The sequence below is a fragment of the Gambusia affinis genome, linkage group LG10 (assembly GCF_019740435.1).
Source record: "Gambusia affinis linkage group LG10, SWU_Gaff_1.0, whole genome shotgun sequence".
In the NCBI taxonomy this organism is placed as follows: Eukaryota; Metazoa; Chordata; class Actinopteri; order Cyprinodontiformes; family Poeciliidae; genus Gambusia; species Gambusia affinis.
In genome coordinates this window covers 11,060,594-11,081,639 of record NC_057877.1, presented here as the reverse complement: position 1 = coordinate 11,081,639, position 21,046 = coordinate 11,060,594, and the positions used below count along the sequence as shown (strand labels likewise).

The 21,046-nt window shown below is 38.7% G+C and overlaps 1 protein-coding gene and 1 long non-coding RNA gene across 2 annotated transcripts in view; both read left to right on the top strand.

Annotated features, from left to right (window-relative positions):
- The window catches only part of ell (elongation factor RNA polymerase II), a 39,096-nt gene extending 21,917 nt beyond the window's left edge, over nucleotides 1-17,179 (top strand). The window contains exons 3-12 of the mRNA XM_044130228.1: nucleotides 2,129-2,250; nucleotides 3,005-3,168; nucleotides 3,646-3,896; nucleotides 4,010-4,134; nucleotides 6,718-6,793; nucleotides 9,607-10,207; nucleotides 11,474-11,540; nucleotides 12,759-12,930; nucleotides 14,572-14,616; nucleotides 14,698-17,179. Of these exons, the coding sequence (XP_043986163.1) occupies nucleotides 2,129-2,250; nucleotides 3,005-3,168; nucleotides 3,646-3,896; nucleotides 4,010-4,134; nucleotides 6,718-6,793; nucleotides 9,607-10,207; nucleotides 11,474-11,540; nucleotides 12,759-12,930; nucleotides 14,572-14,616; nucleotides 14,698-14,802 (1,728 nt within the window). The 3' untranslated portion in view covers nucleotides 14,803-17,179. The remainder of the gene's footprint in view (nucleotides 1-2,128; nucleotides 2,251-3,004; nucleotides 3,169-3,645; nucleotides 3,897-4,009; nucleotides 4,135-6,717; nucleotides 6,794-9,606; nucleotides 10,208-11,473; nucleotides 11,541-12,758; nucleotides 12,931-14,571; nucleotides 14,617-14,697) is intronic.
- Nucleotides 17,180-18,313: 1,134 nt separating this feature from the next.
- On the top strand, nucleotides 18,314-21,046 carry LOC122839043. Its single transcript, XR_006371980.1, has 2 exons — nucleotides 18,314-18,499; nucleotides 18,974-21,046. It is a non-coding gene; the product is annotated as an uncharacterized LOC122839043 (long non-coding RNA).

The following is a 21,046-nucleotide window of genomic DNA, read 5'->3' as shown; positions in this document are numbered from 1 at the left end:
ATTTTTACCATCTACAGGACATTGTCATTGTTTCAACATAGAAGATTTACCATAACAGAGAGCCAAAACCACAACAGGATAAAGCAACAGCTTTGCTGTATTTCATACAGCCTTCCTGTTATCTACTGAAGATCTCACTCTCTCATAGCCTGAGTGAACTGCAGACATGTCAACTATGTTATTCATCTGACATCATTTTACAATCTGATTCCAAAAGTCTCCTTAGTAACACCATCCAATCTGAAAAGTTTTGTCGCTTAAGGTACTTTGATTTATAAGCTTTTCTTTTATTGTGTTTACGGTTTACTTTTTTTTCCCTCAGAAGTATCTGTCACATTTGGAGTAAACTATCATCTCCTTTCCAAAACCTTTTCTCTCAATCCTCCTCTGCTTCTAAATGTGATGCTGCAGACCATAAAACCTTCTGTGAGCTACCAAGCTCTGTCTAGGTGAGCTGTGGTACATGCAGAGCTCTTGGTAACGCATCTGCTCTCACATCTCTGAGATCTTCTTTGAACAGAGCAGAGCGGCCCACATCTTGACCACATGTCACTTCTAGCGCAGATAAAATCCACTGAGTCACATCCTGAGCTTCTTATACAGGTCAGGCTATTACCAGTGAACTGCTGACTGGTCATGCGGACCCGTGTTAGGAGTCCGAAAGTATCTAATTGGCTGCTGCTTCTGTGTGCTGTTGAACTGGATCAGTGTGATGCAGTCACACAGCCCACGAATTCAGCTAGCCAGCCAACCTCGCACACAAACCCTAGCCCTGAATGGAAGGTAAAATGGGAGTCTTTAAGGTCACCCTTTCTTCCTCTGCTCCCTCTTCTACATGGCTTTGAAAAGGCTTACCAGCATGCAGTTTACAAATTTCTACTGCTGCATTTAAAACTATTTCTTCCACTTGGAAACCACCAATCAGCTTGTTTTTTTTAAGAAGAGGGGAGTGGAATTTTGCAACTAGCTGAAAATGGTTATAGCATTTTTTTTTTCCAAATATAAAGAGATCAATGCTGGAGAATTGGAATTGTGAGATTAGAGCCCAAAGTACAGTATACATAAATTATTGGAGTTTTATGTCTATTGCATGAATGCTTGTTAAATTGATAGCTACAGATGCATGTGAGAATGTGATTGTGTCATAACCTTGAGTATAATATGATCTAAATTCTTTTATTAAGCATAAAACAACAGTTATTCTTGATGCTGCAGTATATATTGAATAAACATTTTAGATACAGCGTTTGACAGTGCAGCATAAATATATCTTAAAATGCATTTTACATGGAGACTGATACAAAAGGGGGAAAATGAAAAAAATAAGACAGGTGGGGCTAAAAGATGAAAGCAAAGAGATAAGAATGGAGGTAAGTAGAATAGAGATTGCAAGATGACATTCTAGAAGTCTTCTTCTCCACCTGCAGAAACAGGAAAAAAAAAACCCTGAGAAACCACAGTGATAAACGTAGCAACAACAATCACTGAAAAGCACATAGTTCTAATTATTACAAGCTTTATTTAGTGGTAAATGCACAAATGCAGCTCAATATAGAGTGCATCTCTAAACACCTGAATGCAAAGAGGTTTCTCCACAAGAATGTTCAATACCGGATGTAAGAAGACAGATGTAACCTAGGTTGCTTGCCTATGGCAGTTTTAAAAGGTTGATACCTTTAAAAAAAAAAAAAAAGTAATGAGTGATGCCCATTGATTTTTGGCAATCTGCTTTTTTTTTTGGTGAATGGAAATATTTCCATATGGTCAAAATTATCTTCTGATCAACAGAAAAGTGTGATTCTTCTGTGAGGCTTAATGCCGGTGTGCAGCAACAGGGAGGGGAGGGGTCAGGGTGTCTGCTGTAAAAGAATACTTAAGACCTTGATACCACTGGTCCGGCCCTGTCTATATGATACAATGTGGCATTAGATGGATTTTTTTTTTTCCTGCTATTGCAAAACATTATTTATTTTTACAAAGGTTATAAAGTCATAAGTACATCTTGCATAACTTCATTACTCAATTGAAAAATAAATATATATTTCTATGATAATTGGACTCTAAATCAAGAAACACGTTTTGTTTTTTAACGCATCCATGTTTTTTTTTTCTGTTCTGTCTTTCACAGAAGATTTCAATTCCACGGTCAGAAACTTCCAGCGAGTTGCAAACGTTTACTTTCGACCTGACCAATGTGGGCAGAGATAACCCCCAGGGCAGCTTCGACTGCATCCAGCAGTACATCACCAGGTGAAAGCTAAAGCAGAATCAGATCCCTTTTCCCCCCTCGCCCCCCCTTTCAGTGAGAACTGACTTCACACAAGTTATGAGCTGAATGAACAAACCTCTGTTAGATGCCCTCATGAACTACAGTAACTTGCACGCTTTTTTTGGTAGCAGAGAAACTACACAAGAACTAATGAGTCCAAAAATGGAACACATGATTAATCGAATAAATACACTTGGATTTTAGTGCCTAAAAAGACGGGCACAGAAATCTGAATTTTGTCGTTTTCAGATTTCAGACACCAATTATTCTGAAAGTATTTTTAACATGTGGGTCAGGCGGAGTTCATTTAAGTCTCTCCCTAGATCCTAATCAGGCTTGAATTGCAGCCTGAGACTCAGCTTTTACAGAGCAACACCATCTCATTTTCCTCCAAAGTGGAGGAGAATCAAAAAAACAGTCGGAAAGTCAGGAAAGAATCAGATTTTATGTGGCAATGAGCTGCACAGTGAGAAACCATGGCTGGTTGGAGGAAATTGGAAAAATAATTGTCGTTCCCACAGAAGGTTTATTCAAACTCTAGATAGGAATGAAAAGTTGAAAAATAAAAATGGCTTTTGCATTCTCACAATGCAGAAGCATATGTGAGAATGGTTTGGCTTTATTTCAACTGGCTATCAAATCAATGTTTTTTTTCCCCTCTCATTCTTGTTGTGTTTCAACTTCTCTCCTCTTCCTACTTGTGTTTTTCTTGGTGTCTGCTCTTTGTTTTGGTAGTGAAGGGGATATTCAGCTGGATTGTCTGGGCAGCATCCAGGACAAGATCACAGTGCGAGCCACTGACGACTCCTACCAAAAGGCCAGAGAAAGCATGGCCCAGGCTGAGGAGACGACTCGCAGTAGGAGCGCTATCGTCATCAAGCCAGGGGGGAGATATGTAGGTGAGGAAGGCTGGGTATTGACTCGAACATACTGTTGCTCAGAATGCATAATGTGCTTTTAGCCTTGAGCTTCCCAAGACTGCTAGCTTATATGTTTGTCTTTACTTTCTGAGAAGAGCAATCAGACCCTCCACTTAGACACTGTAAACATCTCAGGAGTTAAATTACAGAGTCAGAGTGGAAGAATCTGCAAACATCCAGTGATGATGTAGTTTTGCTCTTCTTGTGAATTGGGTCACCCTGGATTTGACAGGTTGTTTGGGTCAAATAGCAAATGATTTTTCAGGCTGTTCCATTTACCAGCTATTTTCTCAGTGCATTTCTACTGTGCAGTACTTTTTAATGAAACATTTAACTGTTCAGCGACCCAAAAGGGAAAACCATGAATGTCTCTGTGCAACATTAAAAAACTTAAATATTTTTGTAGTTGTGTTTGTTTATAGAAAAAATCTTTTCATGTGTGGCTGACATTCAAAGGTAAGAAAGTCCAGATCCGGAAACCGGCACCTGCACTTTCGGACGTGGCCCCGTCACGGAGGACGTCTCGGCCCGTCCTCATCTCCAGCAGCACGCAGAAGAAAGCCACGACTCAGCACCGGCCTCTCCGTGAGCGCCTCGTACACCTGCTGGCCCTGAAACCTTACAAAAAACCCGAACTGATTTTGAGGTTGCAGAAGGACGGCCTGTCACAGCTAGACAAAGAATCCCTGGACAGCTACCTGCAACAAGTGAGTCATGGAACCATCTATGACATAGAGCTTTTCATTTTCTCCACTCACTTTCATGGCCAGTGTCATTCCCCCAGATTAGTTGGTGAAGATTAGTGTGTTTCTGTTCTTAGGTTGCCAATCTGAATGGGAAAGAAAATACCTTCACATTGAAGGATTTTATGTATAAGGAAGTCCAGAAGGACTGGCCAGGATACACGGAAGGAGACCAGCAGCTTCTCAAGAGAATTTTGTTCAGGTATGTCGCCTTGTTTTGTTTTTTTAGGATTGGATGTGGTAGACCAACACAAACGGCACATAATTATGAAGTACAAAGAAAAGATTGTACAGTTTTCAATGCTTCTTACGGCTAAAAATCAGAAGACTGTTCTGCACTTGTTCTTTACTCTGATACCTTCAAAATTCAGTGCAAGCAATTGCCTGCATACGCTCTGACTGAGCTCGAGCTTTGTGTAAAGAATATTGATAGAATGCAAGTACATCTAGATTTTAGGTCTTTTTCACCTTGTTTAGTCAAAAAGACAAAAGCAGAAAATTTGTTTTGGAACATGTTTTGTCTATGAGGAAGAGAAAAAGGAAAGGCCAAAGGATATCGTTAAGGCCTTATGCAAGCTTTGCTACAGAGGGATGGATACAAAGTTGAGTAACATTTTAAAGGCCATGTCACCTGACCCGGTTGACTGACCAGAGAATATATCATACAAAACTACCAGAAACACAGAAACGGGACAAGGCTGCAGGTGGGGAACTCATCCGTTTAAACCAGATGCTTGTTTATACTGTGAAAAAACCCTTTCCAGCTACCTGTTGGAAAATAACACTCTAAGGTTAATTTTATGTAAATTTCTGCAGATTTTCCTACTGCCTATTGGGTTTTACACACACAAAAAAATCATACCGCAGCTTTAAGCTCCTTGAGTTAAAAAAAAATGTTTTTTAAACATATTTGTTCAAATTATCATTATTATTAGTAGTAGCAGTAATAATAATAATAACATAATACAAATAATCTGTGAAAGAATTGAGCTGCTCTGCCTTCTTCCTGTGTTTATTTTTCTTGGGTTTGTTTTAAGTTTTGTTCATAAAACTTGCTGAAATGTAGTAAATAATAACACAGATGTATTTTGAAGCGGTCAGCAATTGAAAGTTTTACAAAGGTAGCGGCTGCCCCTGAACTGTCCCACTCTAAATGGATTTCTTTTTCTTTAATTCCCAGTGCATCCAGTGAGTTCACAGACCTATTTTGTTTTGTAAGAGAGTCCAAATGTGCACATTCTCTTTCCGTTTGTGTGTCTCATTTCTTTTTGCACTTTGAGCTCAGTTTGTGAGTTCATCAGCTGACTAACAACCAGAGCCTCCCACCTAATTCTGCCTCCCCCGCCTTAGTTCCTCTAAAGTTTGGAGCTTATGCAGCTAGTCACGCAGGAACAGCAGCAGAGCAACATGACTGGAACGCGCATGATGCGACAGTGTTCCAGCACATGCTGACCTGTGTGTGAGGTGGCGTCCGTCCAAGGTCCAGCCAAATTGGTCCGCCTCTCGCCTCACTTGTACTCCCTGCCTGCAGGACTGTCCACATGCCAAACCGTGCCCAACAACTGAGTTTGTCATCAGTTGTGGCAACATTGTGCAGCTCTAAGCACTTTTTAATTTAGCAACCATAATGTCATCTCTATTTGTGCACTCTTTATCCAGAGCAAGCTTCTTACCATTATTGTGCGTGCTATACATGCACAAAAATCATTGCTTTGATTTTTGCCTCTTTTTTTGTTTTGTTTTTTATCCTGAGATTTTATTTACTTTCTGTGGAGATGATCAGTTTTTCTTGGATAGTTTTATGTCAACACAGCTCCTTGTTTGGCTGCTACTACCTAATAGCTTGCTCTACTACAACCCAAGGCTCGCTTCGTACCTGGAACCTGAATGTTTCTGCTTGGCTAAATGAAGCCAAAAGCGCATATCCTCCAAAGCAGTTGTGAACGTCGCTGTCATATAACCTCTGTGTGGGGGTGGCCAGGAATAAACGCAGTTCAGAAACAAACACGACCAGTGCCTCAACTCCTCCAAACAACTACGCAGCAATTGTTTTCATAATCCCACTGGCCAAATGTCTTTCTTTCTCAAAGTGAGCTGCACCACCATATTCTCTAGCTCTCACTTTCTTTCTATCACTGCAGAGTGTCGGGTCGCCGTCTCACTATCTTCCATCAATCTGCTGTAGTTGTTAAGCTATAAAATAAACTCAACTGTGTCTGACATAAAAAAAAGAAAATGATCCATTAAATACTTCTTAAAAAACACACTCAATGTGTTTAAACTAACGGAAATGTGTGGGTTTAATTACCAAAAATTAGCATAATCTGTTTGTGATGAAAAAGCTGTTCTGTCAAGTACCTCCTCCTTCACAGTTGTCATAGCTACCCACTCAGCTTCACACGGCAACTGTAATTTGTCTCTGAAGTCCGCTTCCATGTAATTTACTTGTCATCGCGGAGATGAAAGCTCAATAGTTTTTGTGTCGTTTGAGTGATGCATTTTTAAATTTAAAGGATTTAAATGTGTTGAATTTAGAACATGATGGCAATTACTGGTTTTAGTAGAAAACTTTGAATGTCCGAATGTAAAAATTTCCTGTGCCTTAAGCGCTTTTCACAGGAATGTTTTAGAGGACAAATTCAGGCGGTGGCTCTAAATGAAGAACTTTTAGAAGACACTGCTGATGTTTTTATTGGTTAAGGCTGTTACAGAGTTTAGCTTTGACTGTGATATTTTTCAAGTTATTTAATTGGATCTCCACCTATTTTTGCTTGAATTCACACAGAAAACAGGCCCAAACCAGCTCTGCACCCGTACCTGAGAGTCCCCCCAAAGAGCTGGGATCCAGTTCTCCGTCTCAGGTGAGTCCTGCCTTCCCTTGTTCACCTGGTGGTCACCTTTCCACCTGCCAAGCTTGTTGACTGAGACACTTTTACTGCAGCTTTATGCAACATTCATCACTTTAAGACATAGGAGACCATTTATTTCCCTTTTTATAAATTTATTCTGGTTTGAATTTTTGCGTTAACTTTTCTTCTCTTGAGTGTATTTTGGTTTTACAGCTTAATTTATAATGCATGTCTAACTGCTTCCATTTGACTTGCATTGCTTACAAACACATGGCCAGCAGGATTATTTACATTTCCATTAGGCAGACAAACGAGAACCTGCTCTGTTTTATTAATAGTTCCTTCCCTCCAGGTTGTTTTCACCCCAGACACTTACTGTGTGCCCCATTCTTTCCAGTCCATCCCTTTGCAAACACAACACAGACGCACGCACACACACACATACATGCATAAAAGACAGCAGTACTGAAGGCTCAGTTTGTAAGTTATTTCTTACAAGAAGCCACAGAGAGCTTAGTGTAATGGTCAGGTTGTTGTGGGTTAAATCAGGAAGTTCCACAATGCAGTTTTTCATTCTCACTGGACAAATACAGTACATTTCAAAAGTGTTACTTCCCGTTGGCCTCATATTTCCACCCTTTAAGTGCCAAACATCCTGAACAAGTCAACAGAAAAACAAAAGCATATGTTACTGTTAAAGCATCTGTTTCCACTTAACATCTGTTGAGAGAAAAAAAATCTGGTTGGATCAACGTTCACTCATGTAAACTACTTTGTTGATTTTTATTTATTTTTAATTCAGTCATTGTGAGGATATCCACAGCCATTTTCAAGTGACCCAATAGGTCTTCTGTCAGATTTACCTTGTTGCATACAAAGATCATAATGCTTCCACCACTATCTTTCACTGATGTTATAATATTTTGTTTTCCCTGAAAGCGCCTTTTGAAAATGTGAAGTTTGGGTTCATGAATTCATATCTCAATTTGCCTCAAGGTTTTGGGAAATTTTAGTCTTGTGAATGTTTTCTACCCTTCTCCTGATTGATACATTTTTACAGTGTGATCCTTTTGATTCTTAGTAAGCACTTCGGAAACTGTGACTGTATTTGAAACTGACGTTTCCTATCAATGAAGTTCACAATAATTGATAGTTAAGGTTAACGCAAGATCTATTGCTGACATTGAAACAAACTGTGATTCGTCAGAGTCTGACCAGTCAGGTTATTCTGTCATATTCATTTTTTTTCTTTTCGTCTAATAACTTAATTTTCAGTTGAATTATGCAGATTTTAGAGGTGAGATTTTTTTTAAATGATCATATCACAAAAATATTACATTTTTAGAGATATAAAAATGTAATATTTTACATTTTTAAAATGTAAAATATTGCATGGATGGACCCTCCTCATCCATGGAGGGTCCATCCATGGATGATTTTGTTCTCATATTAAGATGTTGGACGAGTTGTGTAAAATTATTTATGTCTTGCATATCTTGATCTGTCTTTTCAGCGTTATGCAAAAATAACCCATTTTAAGGACGTTAGTTTAGGTTCTCAGCCATCTGGACATGGTAATTGTGAAAGTTAAAAATGAAGGTAACTGGACTTCCCTTTTTTTCTTGAAGACATTTCACCTCTCATCCAAAAGGCTTCTTCAGTTCTGAAACTTTGGAAGCATCATGTTTACAACGTGTAATCAGTAACAATTACACCGAAAGGGCGATATCAGCCTTATTGATTTCACTAATGAGGTCAAGTGAAACCCTGGCCCTACCCTCTATTATATTCCCTTTTTAAGTGTCGTCACTGACGATCCTAACAAATTCCCAACAATGTCAACAACCAATGTCTGCAGGTTTAGATAAAATGTTTCAAGGTACGAGTTTCTGTGAAAACGCCTGGAGAAACAAGTCAAGGCTCCACTGTAGATGTTAAGGAGGTTGTAATCTCTGACCGCTTCCTCTGTTCAAGGTTGGTTTTTCATGTTTCATATAGATGGCTTCTTTCCCTCCTCTCAAACCATCAGTCTTCCCTGTCCAAAATGTGTACATTACTATCTTTGAAGGAGTGTTCTTTGTCCTTGAGATATAGATAAACCTCTGAATCTTGACCCGAGTTGGCTCATCTGTGTAGCTGCTGTTTGGCTTCTCCACTGTAGATGTCTGAACATTCCTCACTTCGCTGGACTGCATTTACCAAACCACTGAGCTTGTGTTTGGGTGTTTTGTCCTTGGGGTGATTAGTCTCTGTCTGAGAGCTTTACTAGATGTAAAACGTACCAGAAAATTGTGTTTGTAAAACATCCTTCGTTAGTGACAACAATGGCCTCATTAGTATCATTGATAAAAAATAAGCCATCCTACTTTATACATGCATAGATAAAGATTAGGAGAAGCATTTAAGAATCTTATCATATATTAAATATACGATTGCATGTATGTTCCACGTGTTCTTTTTCTCCACTTCCCTCACATTTGCCCTGGTGCTTTTACATGTCAATCATCTGGAAGGGGCAATTCAGTGTCAGTAGAGGGTAGTAACCTCCACACCCCCCTTGGCACTACCCCTGTCTCTACTGCCCCACCAGGGTGATTGCTCCTGATTAAAACTAAAGAGTCTGATACTTCCAGCATTAGTTTCTGAACTGTAGAAGGTTTTGGGTGAGAGGATGAAACGTCTTCAGTATAATAAGAGAAGTCCAGCTCAAGTACTCATTTTAAGTGTTTTCGACACAAACATGTCGGTGATTAAAAGCTTTTCTGTAATAAATTCTTGCATATATTTGCTCCTTTTTTTTTAACACCTGTCTTACTTTTCACCAGAAACGACCAACTGTTGACTTCATCGACCCTCTTGCCAACAAAAAGCCCAGAATATCACGCTTTGTCAGCAAGGCTGCAACAGTCCAAATGAACGGCAAGCTCGGCTCTTCATGCGGACGAGGAGACCTTGGTGGCGCGCTGTCCGGAGCGGCAGTGTCGACGTCTGAAAGCGGCATGACGTCCGGCACGCAGCCGCTCCCGGTGCTGGACATCCCCCGTCCTTTCGAGGCTTTATCTGACGTCAGCAATGACTCCAGCAACAACGGGCGGGACGGCGACTCTCAGGAAACGACGCTGTCCGAGAGGCTCAGTCAGCCGCCATCGCTCTTGTCCGTGTCGACGGTGGCCTCCGCGCCCAGCATAGGCACATCGTCCTCTGGGCACACTGTGCTGGAGGGCCCGCGGGACAATGGCCCTCCAGCAGTTAATAACAAATCAAGAAAGAAGTCAAAAAAGCATAAAGACAAGGAGAAAAGCAAGGACAAGGGGAAAGGGAGGGCGAAGGAGAAAAAGATCTGTCAGGAGCCTGCGTCTGAACCCAAAACAGCATGTGAGATGAGCCAGAAAAACTTCAAGAACAGTATTGCATTTAAAAGCACAGGTAAGACCAGCACACTCACACATTGTGTATTCCTCAGTAAAATACTACTTTGTGTATACAGGTATGTTAGTCATCCCACTGAGTAGGTGATGATTCATGTGACCTGAAAGCTTCTCAGTGTCTAAAGTGAGACCCCTGCTGTTCAACTTGATGTCCAAAATATTCTCTGATCAGTTCTTTATGGAAATTTTCTCTTTTGAGTTAATATCCAGGTTTAAATAAGATAAAGATAGAAGTTCAAGTGCTCACTTATGTCTATTGTAATGATCATGGCGTTCATCTAAAAAAAACAAATCTAAAAGCTGATAAAAATAACAGAAATGTTGCAGCATACACTACTGACAGTCGCTAGCTGTGTTCCCATTAAAGATGTGTGCAAAAAAATTTTAATGTTTCGCTAATGTCGAAAAAACCTTCACAGTTTTGCAAATGCATTTAATAAGAAATTTAAGATGACGTGAATAAGTTTTGATATGGCTGTAAAACCACAAAAACGTAGCTAAAAATGCAAGTTATTTTATTTTTTCAAAGTTAGTTTTTAAGCAATTTGCACAATTTTATGGTCAATTGAATCACAACTGCTGACAGCTTTTGTTTGTGAGGGTAAGCCTCAAAAAGAGGCCGGGCGAACCATGGCCTGCAACTGAAGTCTGTGTTTACATCAGAGACTTCAGAAGCATCCTATCTGGTTCCTGGCTCAGTGGTTCATAGTTTTCCCCATAGACTTTGAAAATCAAGGATCCAGAGTCTGAAGGAAGAGTTGAGAGGCAGAGAATCAAAGTTGCCTGAGTGTCTGTGTCCAAGTGTCATCGCAGACTAAAGTTTTCAGTCTGCGATGATTTGGGTCGACCCTGTCATCTGTTGCTGTTGGTTCACTGTGTTGAAATCAAGTACAGTTGGAGCAACATCCAGGAAATTTCCGAACACTTCCGGCTTCATACAACTGATGAGTTTCATAAAGTTGTTGATTTCCTGCTACTTGCTGTAATGATCATGGTGTCACTGTGTTTGATTGGCCGACAGACTGTCCTGATCTAAACCGTAGAAACTCTTAAAATATTCCACACACTCGCCCATGTGAGTTTCCCCGTTTGAATTAAATTTCTGAAATAAACTCTTCTCATTGTGATGCACTTTTGCACACAAAATATATCTGAGTGACGGACCAACAAGCTGACCTTCTTTAAATTAGGTTTTTATAGTTTGTACCTTGGTCTGTCACATTTTTAAAACGTAAAACTCGTAATTTTTGTGACCTTGTTTCAGATCTGAATGGGATGTGCAAAACTACCAGTATTCCGTCATCATCACCTGAAGTGGCAGATTATTTATTGTGAGTATTACGCAAATTACTAAATGGCTTCTAAATATGAAATCTGGATTTTCCCAGACAGGAATCTTTATCCACAATCTCAGTGAAAGTTATTTAAAAGTATGAATTTGCCATTACTGAATCCACCAGAATTACGTTATTAAAATAAATGATTTATGCTTGCATAGTCTGTAGATTCAAAGAGCAGAAGTTAAAATAACTCCACACTTACACCTGCAGTCTATTTAAACATAAACTCTAGATGCAGACTAGCATGTTTTACTTTTTGTTTCGATGCAACTTTGTGATAATGTGGTTCATAATGCTTTTTTGTGTGGATATTTTGCAAACTAAACATAAAACTATTATTCCCGGGCTTTATAAACTTGGCACTTTGCTTCAAATGTCATTATCTTTAATTACTAGTGTTTCTGCTGCAGCCAATTGACTCTGGTTTACCGTGAAGACATTTCAAAGGTTGTACGTGGGGAGGGGGGGGGAGAACTAGCGATACATCAAGCCTTGCACAATAAAATACAATGTTTTAAAAGTTTATCTTAGGTACTGCACTCATAAAATCATACAGTTAATATGATTGGTTTAACAAAAGACTATACTTCTAGATTTAAAATGCATGGGCTGGGCCCTAATTCAACACTTGGGGCCCAGATGGGGACAGCTCTAGCAAGAACAAACCTTTTAATTTTTCCTCACAATCTGAAGAGCAGCTTTGTTAGTAAAACGGTGAGGCAGAGGAGAGAAAGGAGGAAGGAAGGCAGGTGTTAGCCAGAGTGCTGGAAACATGTGATTATTTTTTGTCATTTTGGCAGCTGTGGTCAACACAGATCTCCTCCATGCTGCAATTTAGACGCAAGTCGAGCATAAATCAGCTGTCACAGACATGATTCATATATTTTGGGTTTTTGTAGTTTTACAATTTATAAGGGAGATTTTGTATTGCAGCAGAGGTTTAAAAAAAAAAACAACAACACATATGTGAAGAAGAATCATTTGGTTGAGCTGTTGTAAAATTCATGTGTGTGAAGTGACTGCAAGGTGCTTTCTGCAGCGATCATAGTTTCAACACAAACAAAAGCTGGCTGCCTTTCTGGCATTTGCGTGAAATAAATCCAGCACGTCTCCTACTCTCTGGAAACAAACCATTATATGTGATGTCTGAGGGGGATTTGTTGCTTATCTTTTTTTTTTTTGTTTTTTTTTTGCTATTTTTAATCCCAGAAAGTACACAGTGATCACCTCCCCAGAGCAGCGCCAGAGGTATAAAAACGATTTCAACGCAGAGTACAGCGAGTACCGGGGTCTGCATGCTCGAATAGAGGGCATCACCCGGCAGTTCACTGTGCTCGACAACGAGCTGAAACAGCTTCAACAAGGCACAGACAAGTACAAGGTAACACAAAGTAATGCTCAGAGGGAAGTCTGACAATAAGGCTAATAAAATAGTAAATACAGGGTTTCTGCAAGCTTCAGAAATGTTTTTCATAATGCATTCTTCACTTGCAGGGGCCATTTATTCACTGTTGTTTTCACCCAATTTTTTTCATTTGATGAATTTAACTGTCAAGATTTATTTTTTTCTGTCAGATCTTATTGTTCCGTGACAAAAAAACAACTACAAACCCAAAATGAAGCAAACGATAAACCAGCAAATGGAATCAGCCAGTTTTCCTTTAACCACCTCTGACCGGTGATCAGCAGGTCACATGTTTCTCCCCATTTATTAGATGCACTAAAATGAATGTACCACAAGGCCTACCATAGAGCAGTCAATTTTCAAATTGATATATATCAATGCAGCCAAAATTTTAATATGCATGATTTTATGTACGAGTCTGGTGCATCTAAAGAAATTGCTAATAAAAGTGCAGTAAGCCACAAATTGAAAAAGATACAGATAATTTATAGCTGCATTGCTCAAAACTGTCAGTGAAAAATGCTTTAAAGGCTCCGAAAATGTACTTCCAGGTGTTTTCATAACTTTATTATTAAGGATTGCAAAACTGGAACAATGATATATGTTCTGACCAATTTACAAGAGGACTGTGTGTAGATTAATATAATCTATCTCCTTTAGTCCAGTGAAGTATTTCCTTGTTGCACTAGACAATGAGAGAGAGAAAGGGGAAGGAAAGTGTCTCATTCCAAGGCTAGAAGTTGAAACCTGCATGATTGTAACCAAGGTGTGCATTGTGTATCGGCTATTGCATTTACACATCATGCCACACAACAATAATTACTTACAAATTCAGCATTATAATAAAATTTTTTCAAGCCAAATTTCTTCCCTTTCATACTGAAAGTGTAAGTCGTCTGGTTTTACATTTAAAAATGTTTTTCTGTCTTCATTTTCTATTCTGCAAGACTTACAATTGATGTAAATGGGGCAGCCGGGGGATTCCTGACTGTCTTCAGGAACCAGTTTCAGACTTTAAACAGTGGTAAAAAACGATAAATAGTACTAGATAAATAGTAGTTTTTCTTTCTCTTCTATAAATTTCTTTTTTTAGGAAGAATATTTAAATCAAAGTCACATTTAAGTAGGTTAGACCTCTAGGGAAACATTTGTACAAGAAAACCCTGATTGATGCACTTCTACCCATGATGGAGGAGTTTATGTCCATTTATCCTGTTTTCCAAACCAGGAAGAGATTAGTGCTCCTAATGGTTTAAAGTTATATGTTTAGGGAGTTCAACTCGAGCTGTTGTTGTTATCCACATGCTGTGCCTCTACGCAGCATCGTATGAACACATCTCTAATTATTAGATATTGGATATTGTTAAAAGTCAATAAAACTGGAAAATCACTCATTTAAGTATACAGGGTTTTTTTAAGCTATAAACAAAGTTCATTATAAGTTAAGTAATTAGGCTATTAGTATTTTTTCCATTATTCAAACAGCCTTTATGAATCTTAGGAAATCTTAAAAGTAACCTCCAGAAACTTGCAGAAACCTTGTAAAGATTAAGGAAATGCTGTTTCAGTATTTCATATTTATTTAGACGGCTCTTTATTTTTGTGTTTTCCCAACAGTCAATCCACAATCAAATACTTCAAGAGTATCATAAGATCAAAAAGGTAAAACATTTTTGCTGATTTTTTTATTTGAAGAAAATGTGAGTCCGATCGGGTTGTGACTCTGTGCTCCTGTCTTTGCAGACTAATCCAAATTATAGCCAAGAGAAGAACCGCTGTGAATATCTACACAACAAACTGGCTCATATAAAGAAACTTATCGCGGCGTACGATCATCAGCAACTTTAAACCTAGTCACCAGAGACCGTTTCCCTGGTGTCCCTGGAAAAGGGGCAGATAAAGGGACAACTCTGGATTCCTCTTCCACTAAAAAGAAATGTCACAAAAGGACAAATCCCATGTGTTGGGGAGAGGCAGGACACATGATCTCTTTTTTCCTTAATCTTTCCCTGTTTTTGTTTTTTTTTGTTTTTTGTTTTTTCCTTAAGGACGTGGGCCAGGTCTGAGCGTAGATAAAAGTGGATCCATAAATATTGCTCTTCAGCAGCCTTCCCTGCCTTTAATGTGCAACAGAGTGTTGACAGTTCATTGTGAAATATTCCTACTTTCATGGGAGATTTTCCAAATTATCTTTCCTGCTTTTGAAACTGGATGAATTTGAACTGAGATGAAAACTGCAGATTGTACACCAAATATATATATATATGACTAGGTCATATATATAATGAGCTAGTCATTATATGCATATATAATGACTAGCTCATGAGTTTTCTCCACATAATTGTATGCTCGCACAGCTGAATCTTTTTAGTTTCCTATTTATTTTTTGTCATTTAACTTTGTTGGTTGGGGGTGAAATTATTTTACACTCCTTTAAAAAGAAACAAAAACAAATCTGTGCTCTCCTATTTTGTCCTCAAATCATGATTGTCTGCCAGTATTTTACTATTCAGAAGCTGCCTTTCCCTTCTAATTGTCAGTGTTGGCAATAGTATTCTTTCTCTTTGTAGAGATGCAGAAATTAGTATTTGAATAAAAAAAAAAAAAAAAAGAAATGCACAGAGTCGGACACTGGTTTTTGTGTTTGGCTTTTCTAAAAATCATGGAGATGTCTTAACAGAGGGCGGGAAGAAGTTCTCAGTCACCCTTGGAATGTAGATTTGTTTTCTTGGAAGTTGTCTCTTCCCCGTCGTGTCGTTCTGCGGTGCTCCTTACAGCAGTGTTTCCTACGAATCCACCTGTTGGCTCCTAATTGGTACTCTTTCAGGCTTTTGTAGCAACATACAATTTAAAGTTGTTGGGGGTGGGGGGGGGGGGGGTATTTTTCAGATCAGAGCTCATATCTTTTAAACATATATGATCATTGTTTGTGTTAAACGTTTACTGTATCTAAAAAGAGAGATATCCTTTTATTTATTTACTTTTTTTTTGTCTGCTGTTCGACCCCTTTCTAGTCCCATTAAGATGACTGTTAAGACGAAGCCATCGTTGTCCATTGTCCCGATCCTTCACGTCGAAAGACCCAAGTGTTTTTATTTTTTATGTTTTATGTTTTGCCTTTTCAGAACGTGATGTCAACAATGATTGGTTCCTGAAAATGTCTCGCCCGAGCCCACTAATGTCCTCGGAGAAGCCTCTCGGAGAAGCCTCTCGGAGAAGCGGCGGGGCGAGTCGTCTTCAGCCGCTGTATTCATTTCTTGTATTGATCTTTTTATGTGAATATTACAAATCGGCACTTTCTCTCTCCTGATCTTGCTGTTACTGGAGTGGGAGGGGTTGTCCTAAAGACACTTTTTTTTTTTTGTGTCTCAGAATGCATGCTAAATGAATGTTACAATGAGCAGTCTTTTATCTTTACTTGGTTTAAAAAGAAAAAAGAAGGAACTGCCCAAGAACATCAAAATCCAAGCAAAGGCATCGTCCAGCTGAATTGGCGCATATTTGGTTGGCCATGGCTCAGACCAGCATGTAAACCAAAGCGCTTATCAAGCGAAATGGCACAAAGCGCTTTCACCAAATGTTGGCAAAGAAGGATCTTTCAGTATTTTTAATTTTTTTTACTTCCTGTTTCATTTCTTAACTCTGTATAATTTCTAATTCTGCGCAACATGTCAAAAGGAAGTCAGAAAATGCTCACTTTGATTTTTTTGTTGTTGTTGTTAACACTACATCAACTTTTATCAAAACGGTGTTGGATTGTGTGCCGCTGTATCCGGGTTTTGGATCCGAGACTTGAGCAGTCGACACTTCACTTTAACCCAGAACCACAGCTGTTTAGCAAGGAATGCCTTTGTCCTCGTTGTTGCTGTTTGGTTTGTAGCGCATCTCTGTTACGGCTCCAAATCCATTGTAGATACGTTGATGGATGCGAGATGTTTTGAGCCAGTGGAGAGCAAACTTGTCAGTGAAGACATGCCAGCACAGTGCCACTGTTATGAGCTGATTGTGCCAAAATGACCTGTTGTATAGTTCTGTTTTTGATTATACACATGCTGCTGTGAAAGCAAGGAGGGCTTTGAAGATTAGTCATGAAATGTCACAGCTAAAATCCAAAGTATGCTTCTTCTACATTTTTTTTTCCTTTTGAGAACCATAAGGGACTGGGACTTAAAGTGATTTTTGTTTCAATAAAACTCTTTAACACCCTCATGTGGGAAAATCCGAACCAGTTGTTGTGGTGTTTATTTTCACAGTTGGGCATTTAATTTAATTTCACAAAATTAAAGACCCCAATTTTTTTTTTATTGAAACCAAACATACAGTGCTTTGCAAAAAGAATGAATTCCCCTTGAACTTTCTCTCATCTTGTCATTTTTCAACCACAAATTACAATGTAATTTGGGATTTTCTCTGCTGCACAAAAGAACAAATGAAAAAAGTATATATTTTTTCATTTAAAAAAAAAAAAAGTTCAGTCAGAATGAAAGGAAATCTGTGATCATCTGTTTTCATGTCTTGCCACAGTTGTAACACATGAATATGCTCTCAATTTAAGCCAGTGGTGCATAGACATTTTTTTTCCTCAGGCCAAAATTTCTTTTAATCTTTGTTAGAAACATATTTTTTTGTAATTTTCTTTTTTCCCTCCTTAGAAATAATCACAATCAATATTTTAGTCAATCAAAGTAAATTCATCTTTGCCTAAAAGAAAGGTGTTCAGTTTCCTGACTGTTTAGATCAGGGGTCTCAAACTCCAGCCCTCGAGGGCCCCAGTCCTGCAGTTTTTAGATGTGCCACAGGTACAAAACACTGGAATGAAATGGCTAAATTACCTCCACCTTGTGTAGACCAGTTCTCCAGAGCCTTAATTATTCTATTCAGGTGTGGTGCAGCAGAGGCACAGGACTGCGGCCCTCGAGGACGGGAGTTTGAGACCCCTGGTTTAGATGGATTGATTTTTAATTTGTTTGCTAGATTACGGTCCGCATCAGAAACAAAACCCATGTTGTTTTCAGCAGAGGTTAAATATTTTGAGGATTGGATGATGGATTGAGCAGTTCTGAGATTTTCTCTAGTTTAACTTCTCCACAACTATATATCCCTGACCTGCCAGGTGTGGTTAGTCTTTTATTTTACTCTTGCTCATTAATGGTTTCCTCTAGAGTTTATTTAGGGCAGGGGGTAGGGAATCCTGGTCCTCGAGGGCCGGTGTCCTGCAACTCTTAGCTGTCTCCCTGGTCCAACACACCTGAATCCAATAGCTGAATCACCTCCTAAGTTCTCCAGAGTCCTGCTAATGACCTCGTTATTTGTCTCAGATGTGTTGAAGTAGAGAAGCATCTAAAAGTTGAAGGAGACCGGCCCTCGAGGCCTGGAGTTGCATATAAATGCATGGCTCACTTCCAAAAACATTATTAGAACCATAAGTTTCCTGTCATTCCAAAATCAAGTTTTAATTTGTCTGTATATTACTTAAATACTGAATTAATACATTGATGTTTCTGGCTTCAACAAAACGAGGAGACATGCGATGTCTGCAGAGGAGGTACAACTTTTTCCTTTTCTTGAGATTATGGTTTTTAGATGTGTTGTTTTTTTTTAAAAAAAAAAAACAAACAAAAAAAAAACCTCAAAGAAATCTTTTCTTTTTTTTCCAAGCTCTGCTTTCAAAACTGACTTGCCGTGAGGAGAATGTTGTTACAACTCATTTCCTGTAGATGGCAGCAGTTTCTCATTGTAACCTTTGTCGCATCCGTTTTGTTCCTGCAAGTGTTGGATTACACATGAAACTTAAAAATACCTCCAGTCTCCTTCACTGCTGCATCTTGGGTGGAGTGGTAAAATGTAACAGATTTTTGACCCCAGCTCCTCACAGGGAGCAAGACTGCTTTGAAAAAGAGTTTTGTTTACCTCTCCGGTGTACATGGATACATATCTGAGCAGCATCATTTTCTCACAGCCCATAAACGTTTTTATGTGTTGTTTTTCTTGTTTGCTAACATTACCTGGCTCTTGGAAGCAAAAGATGCAATGCAGAGGACAAGCCTCGCTGTAATCCGACACAGATCCCAGAAATCTTCACTTCAACTTGTGCTCCAATTGGCTGTGCCGTGCCTGAGCCCTGCTACACTGGCTCCCATCCCAAAGTTGGCCTCCAAGCAGCTCGGGGAGCCGAAGGGGGCCCGGTCAGCGAGTTCGCAGTGGCAGGCTGCCATTTCTTTCTCCCCAACATACATCGCCATACATACTGACATGTTTACACACACAGCAGAGCTCCCCTCCCCTTCTGTGTTTCCAAGATGTTTTTTTTTTGTTTGTTTGTTTGTTTGTTACACAGGATTTATTTTTATCTGGATTTCTGTGCTGTTTCTGTTTGTGTAACTAAATTTATCTGCAAATTATGTAAAGTAACTGTACATTAGACTTTGGGTACTTTGCTGGAGCTTAAAGGAAAGTAAACATTGATTTCGACACAGCAAATAAGTAATGATAAAAAACAACATTTTCTTCTCATCAGGAGCTTGTGTCAAGCAAGCAAGGGCATTTCTATCTATCCACATATTTTAAAGCATTAGTGAAAGTCCATGCATATACATGTGACTGCAGTTAGAAGGGTAAAGCTTCGTCGTGAAATTTCTCAACTCTTAGACAGGGGCCAGGTTTAGTTCTTCACAAAAGGTCCTAATACAGCATGACAAATTGATTTTTTTTTTCTTTTTTTTTTTTTTTTTTGTATAAAAGAGCCACTGGCAGTGCTTCTCTCAGCATTTTAACACAAAGCAATGTATTGCATCAATGAGACCTCAAACTGCCAGGTTTGACTGCTGATCATTTTACTGGGATTGTATCACAATCTGCTTCAGTGATTTGAAGCCAAGCTCTGAGTGTTTGGAAGATCTATACCTTTGTTCTCACTCTGTATTTTCCTTACATTGTGTTTTTTTTTTTTCTTTTACCTTTCTATTAATCTTGATCATTTTATGTGAGGCTTTCACTGTTGTGAGCCCCTGTTTGTCTGCGTGGATTACATTTGAGCGTATTTTTATGTTCATGATGTCACTTTCACATCTGATTTGGACTTATTTGTAACTCAAAAGTGAAACAATATTAGACTGATGATGCTAGTATTTTGAAATGTTTGAGTAAATCGTATCTTTCATAGATACTCCAGTGTTTATATGATGAACTATAATCTGAGTTCACATCCCAGCTGCACATGACTGATCCCACTAAACAATACTGACTCTGTCCCAGTTTAGCAACCTAAATTAGTCAGCTTCTTAAAAAGAAAATATTTCTTCCTAATGTCTATAATCCTTATTTATACGCTTGCCGTCAAATCTGTGACCTTTTGCTGCAAAATCTACAATTGTGCATGAAAAGACTTGATTTTAGTGAGCCTATTATTAAAATTAAACCCACCTCATTGTGGATGTTTTACAGCTGTGGAGATAACCTTTAATGAATTAATACAGCATCCAAATTGTGTGCTGTTGTGCAGCACTGAGCACACAGTTTATTCAATCGCACTAATTTGCTTCACAAATGCATGAGTCATCAGTTTTGTGCAGATGCTGGAAGTGTTCATTATCAGTAGCAGCTGCACAAAGTTGTTAATGATGTTGATTTTGATCAACCTACAAAACTGCCTGTGAGAAGAACTGCGCCTTACTTATTCTGTAGGTCGAAAAACCAATTTGGAAAAACAAATTGCACTTGTGTCAAGTAGAAAAACAGATTGCTACTAACCTAAATTCTTTTTTTTTTTTTTTTTGTCTAATTTATTTGGTAAAATTAAAGATTTTATAGTGGATATCTGTGGTAATGGAAAACTATTGCAACACTGAAAATTGTCAGAGCTGACATCAGTATTTGTTTAGCAGAGTTTAACTTTTGTGGGGGGGGGCTGATAGTTCCCTCCTGTGACCTTTGATCATGCACATTGGTCCCTTCTTCTTGTGTTTGTATTTTCCTAAAGTTGTCTATGTACCCTCTACTGAACTCAACAAGGTTAAAGTGCTGACTTTATTGAATTTCTCCATGAATTTTTCTTCATTATGAAAAGTATCAAATAAAATAAGGGTGAGAGATT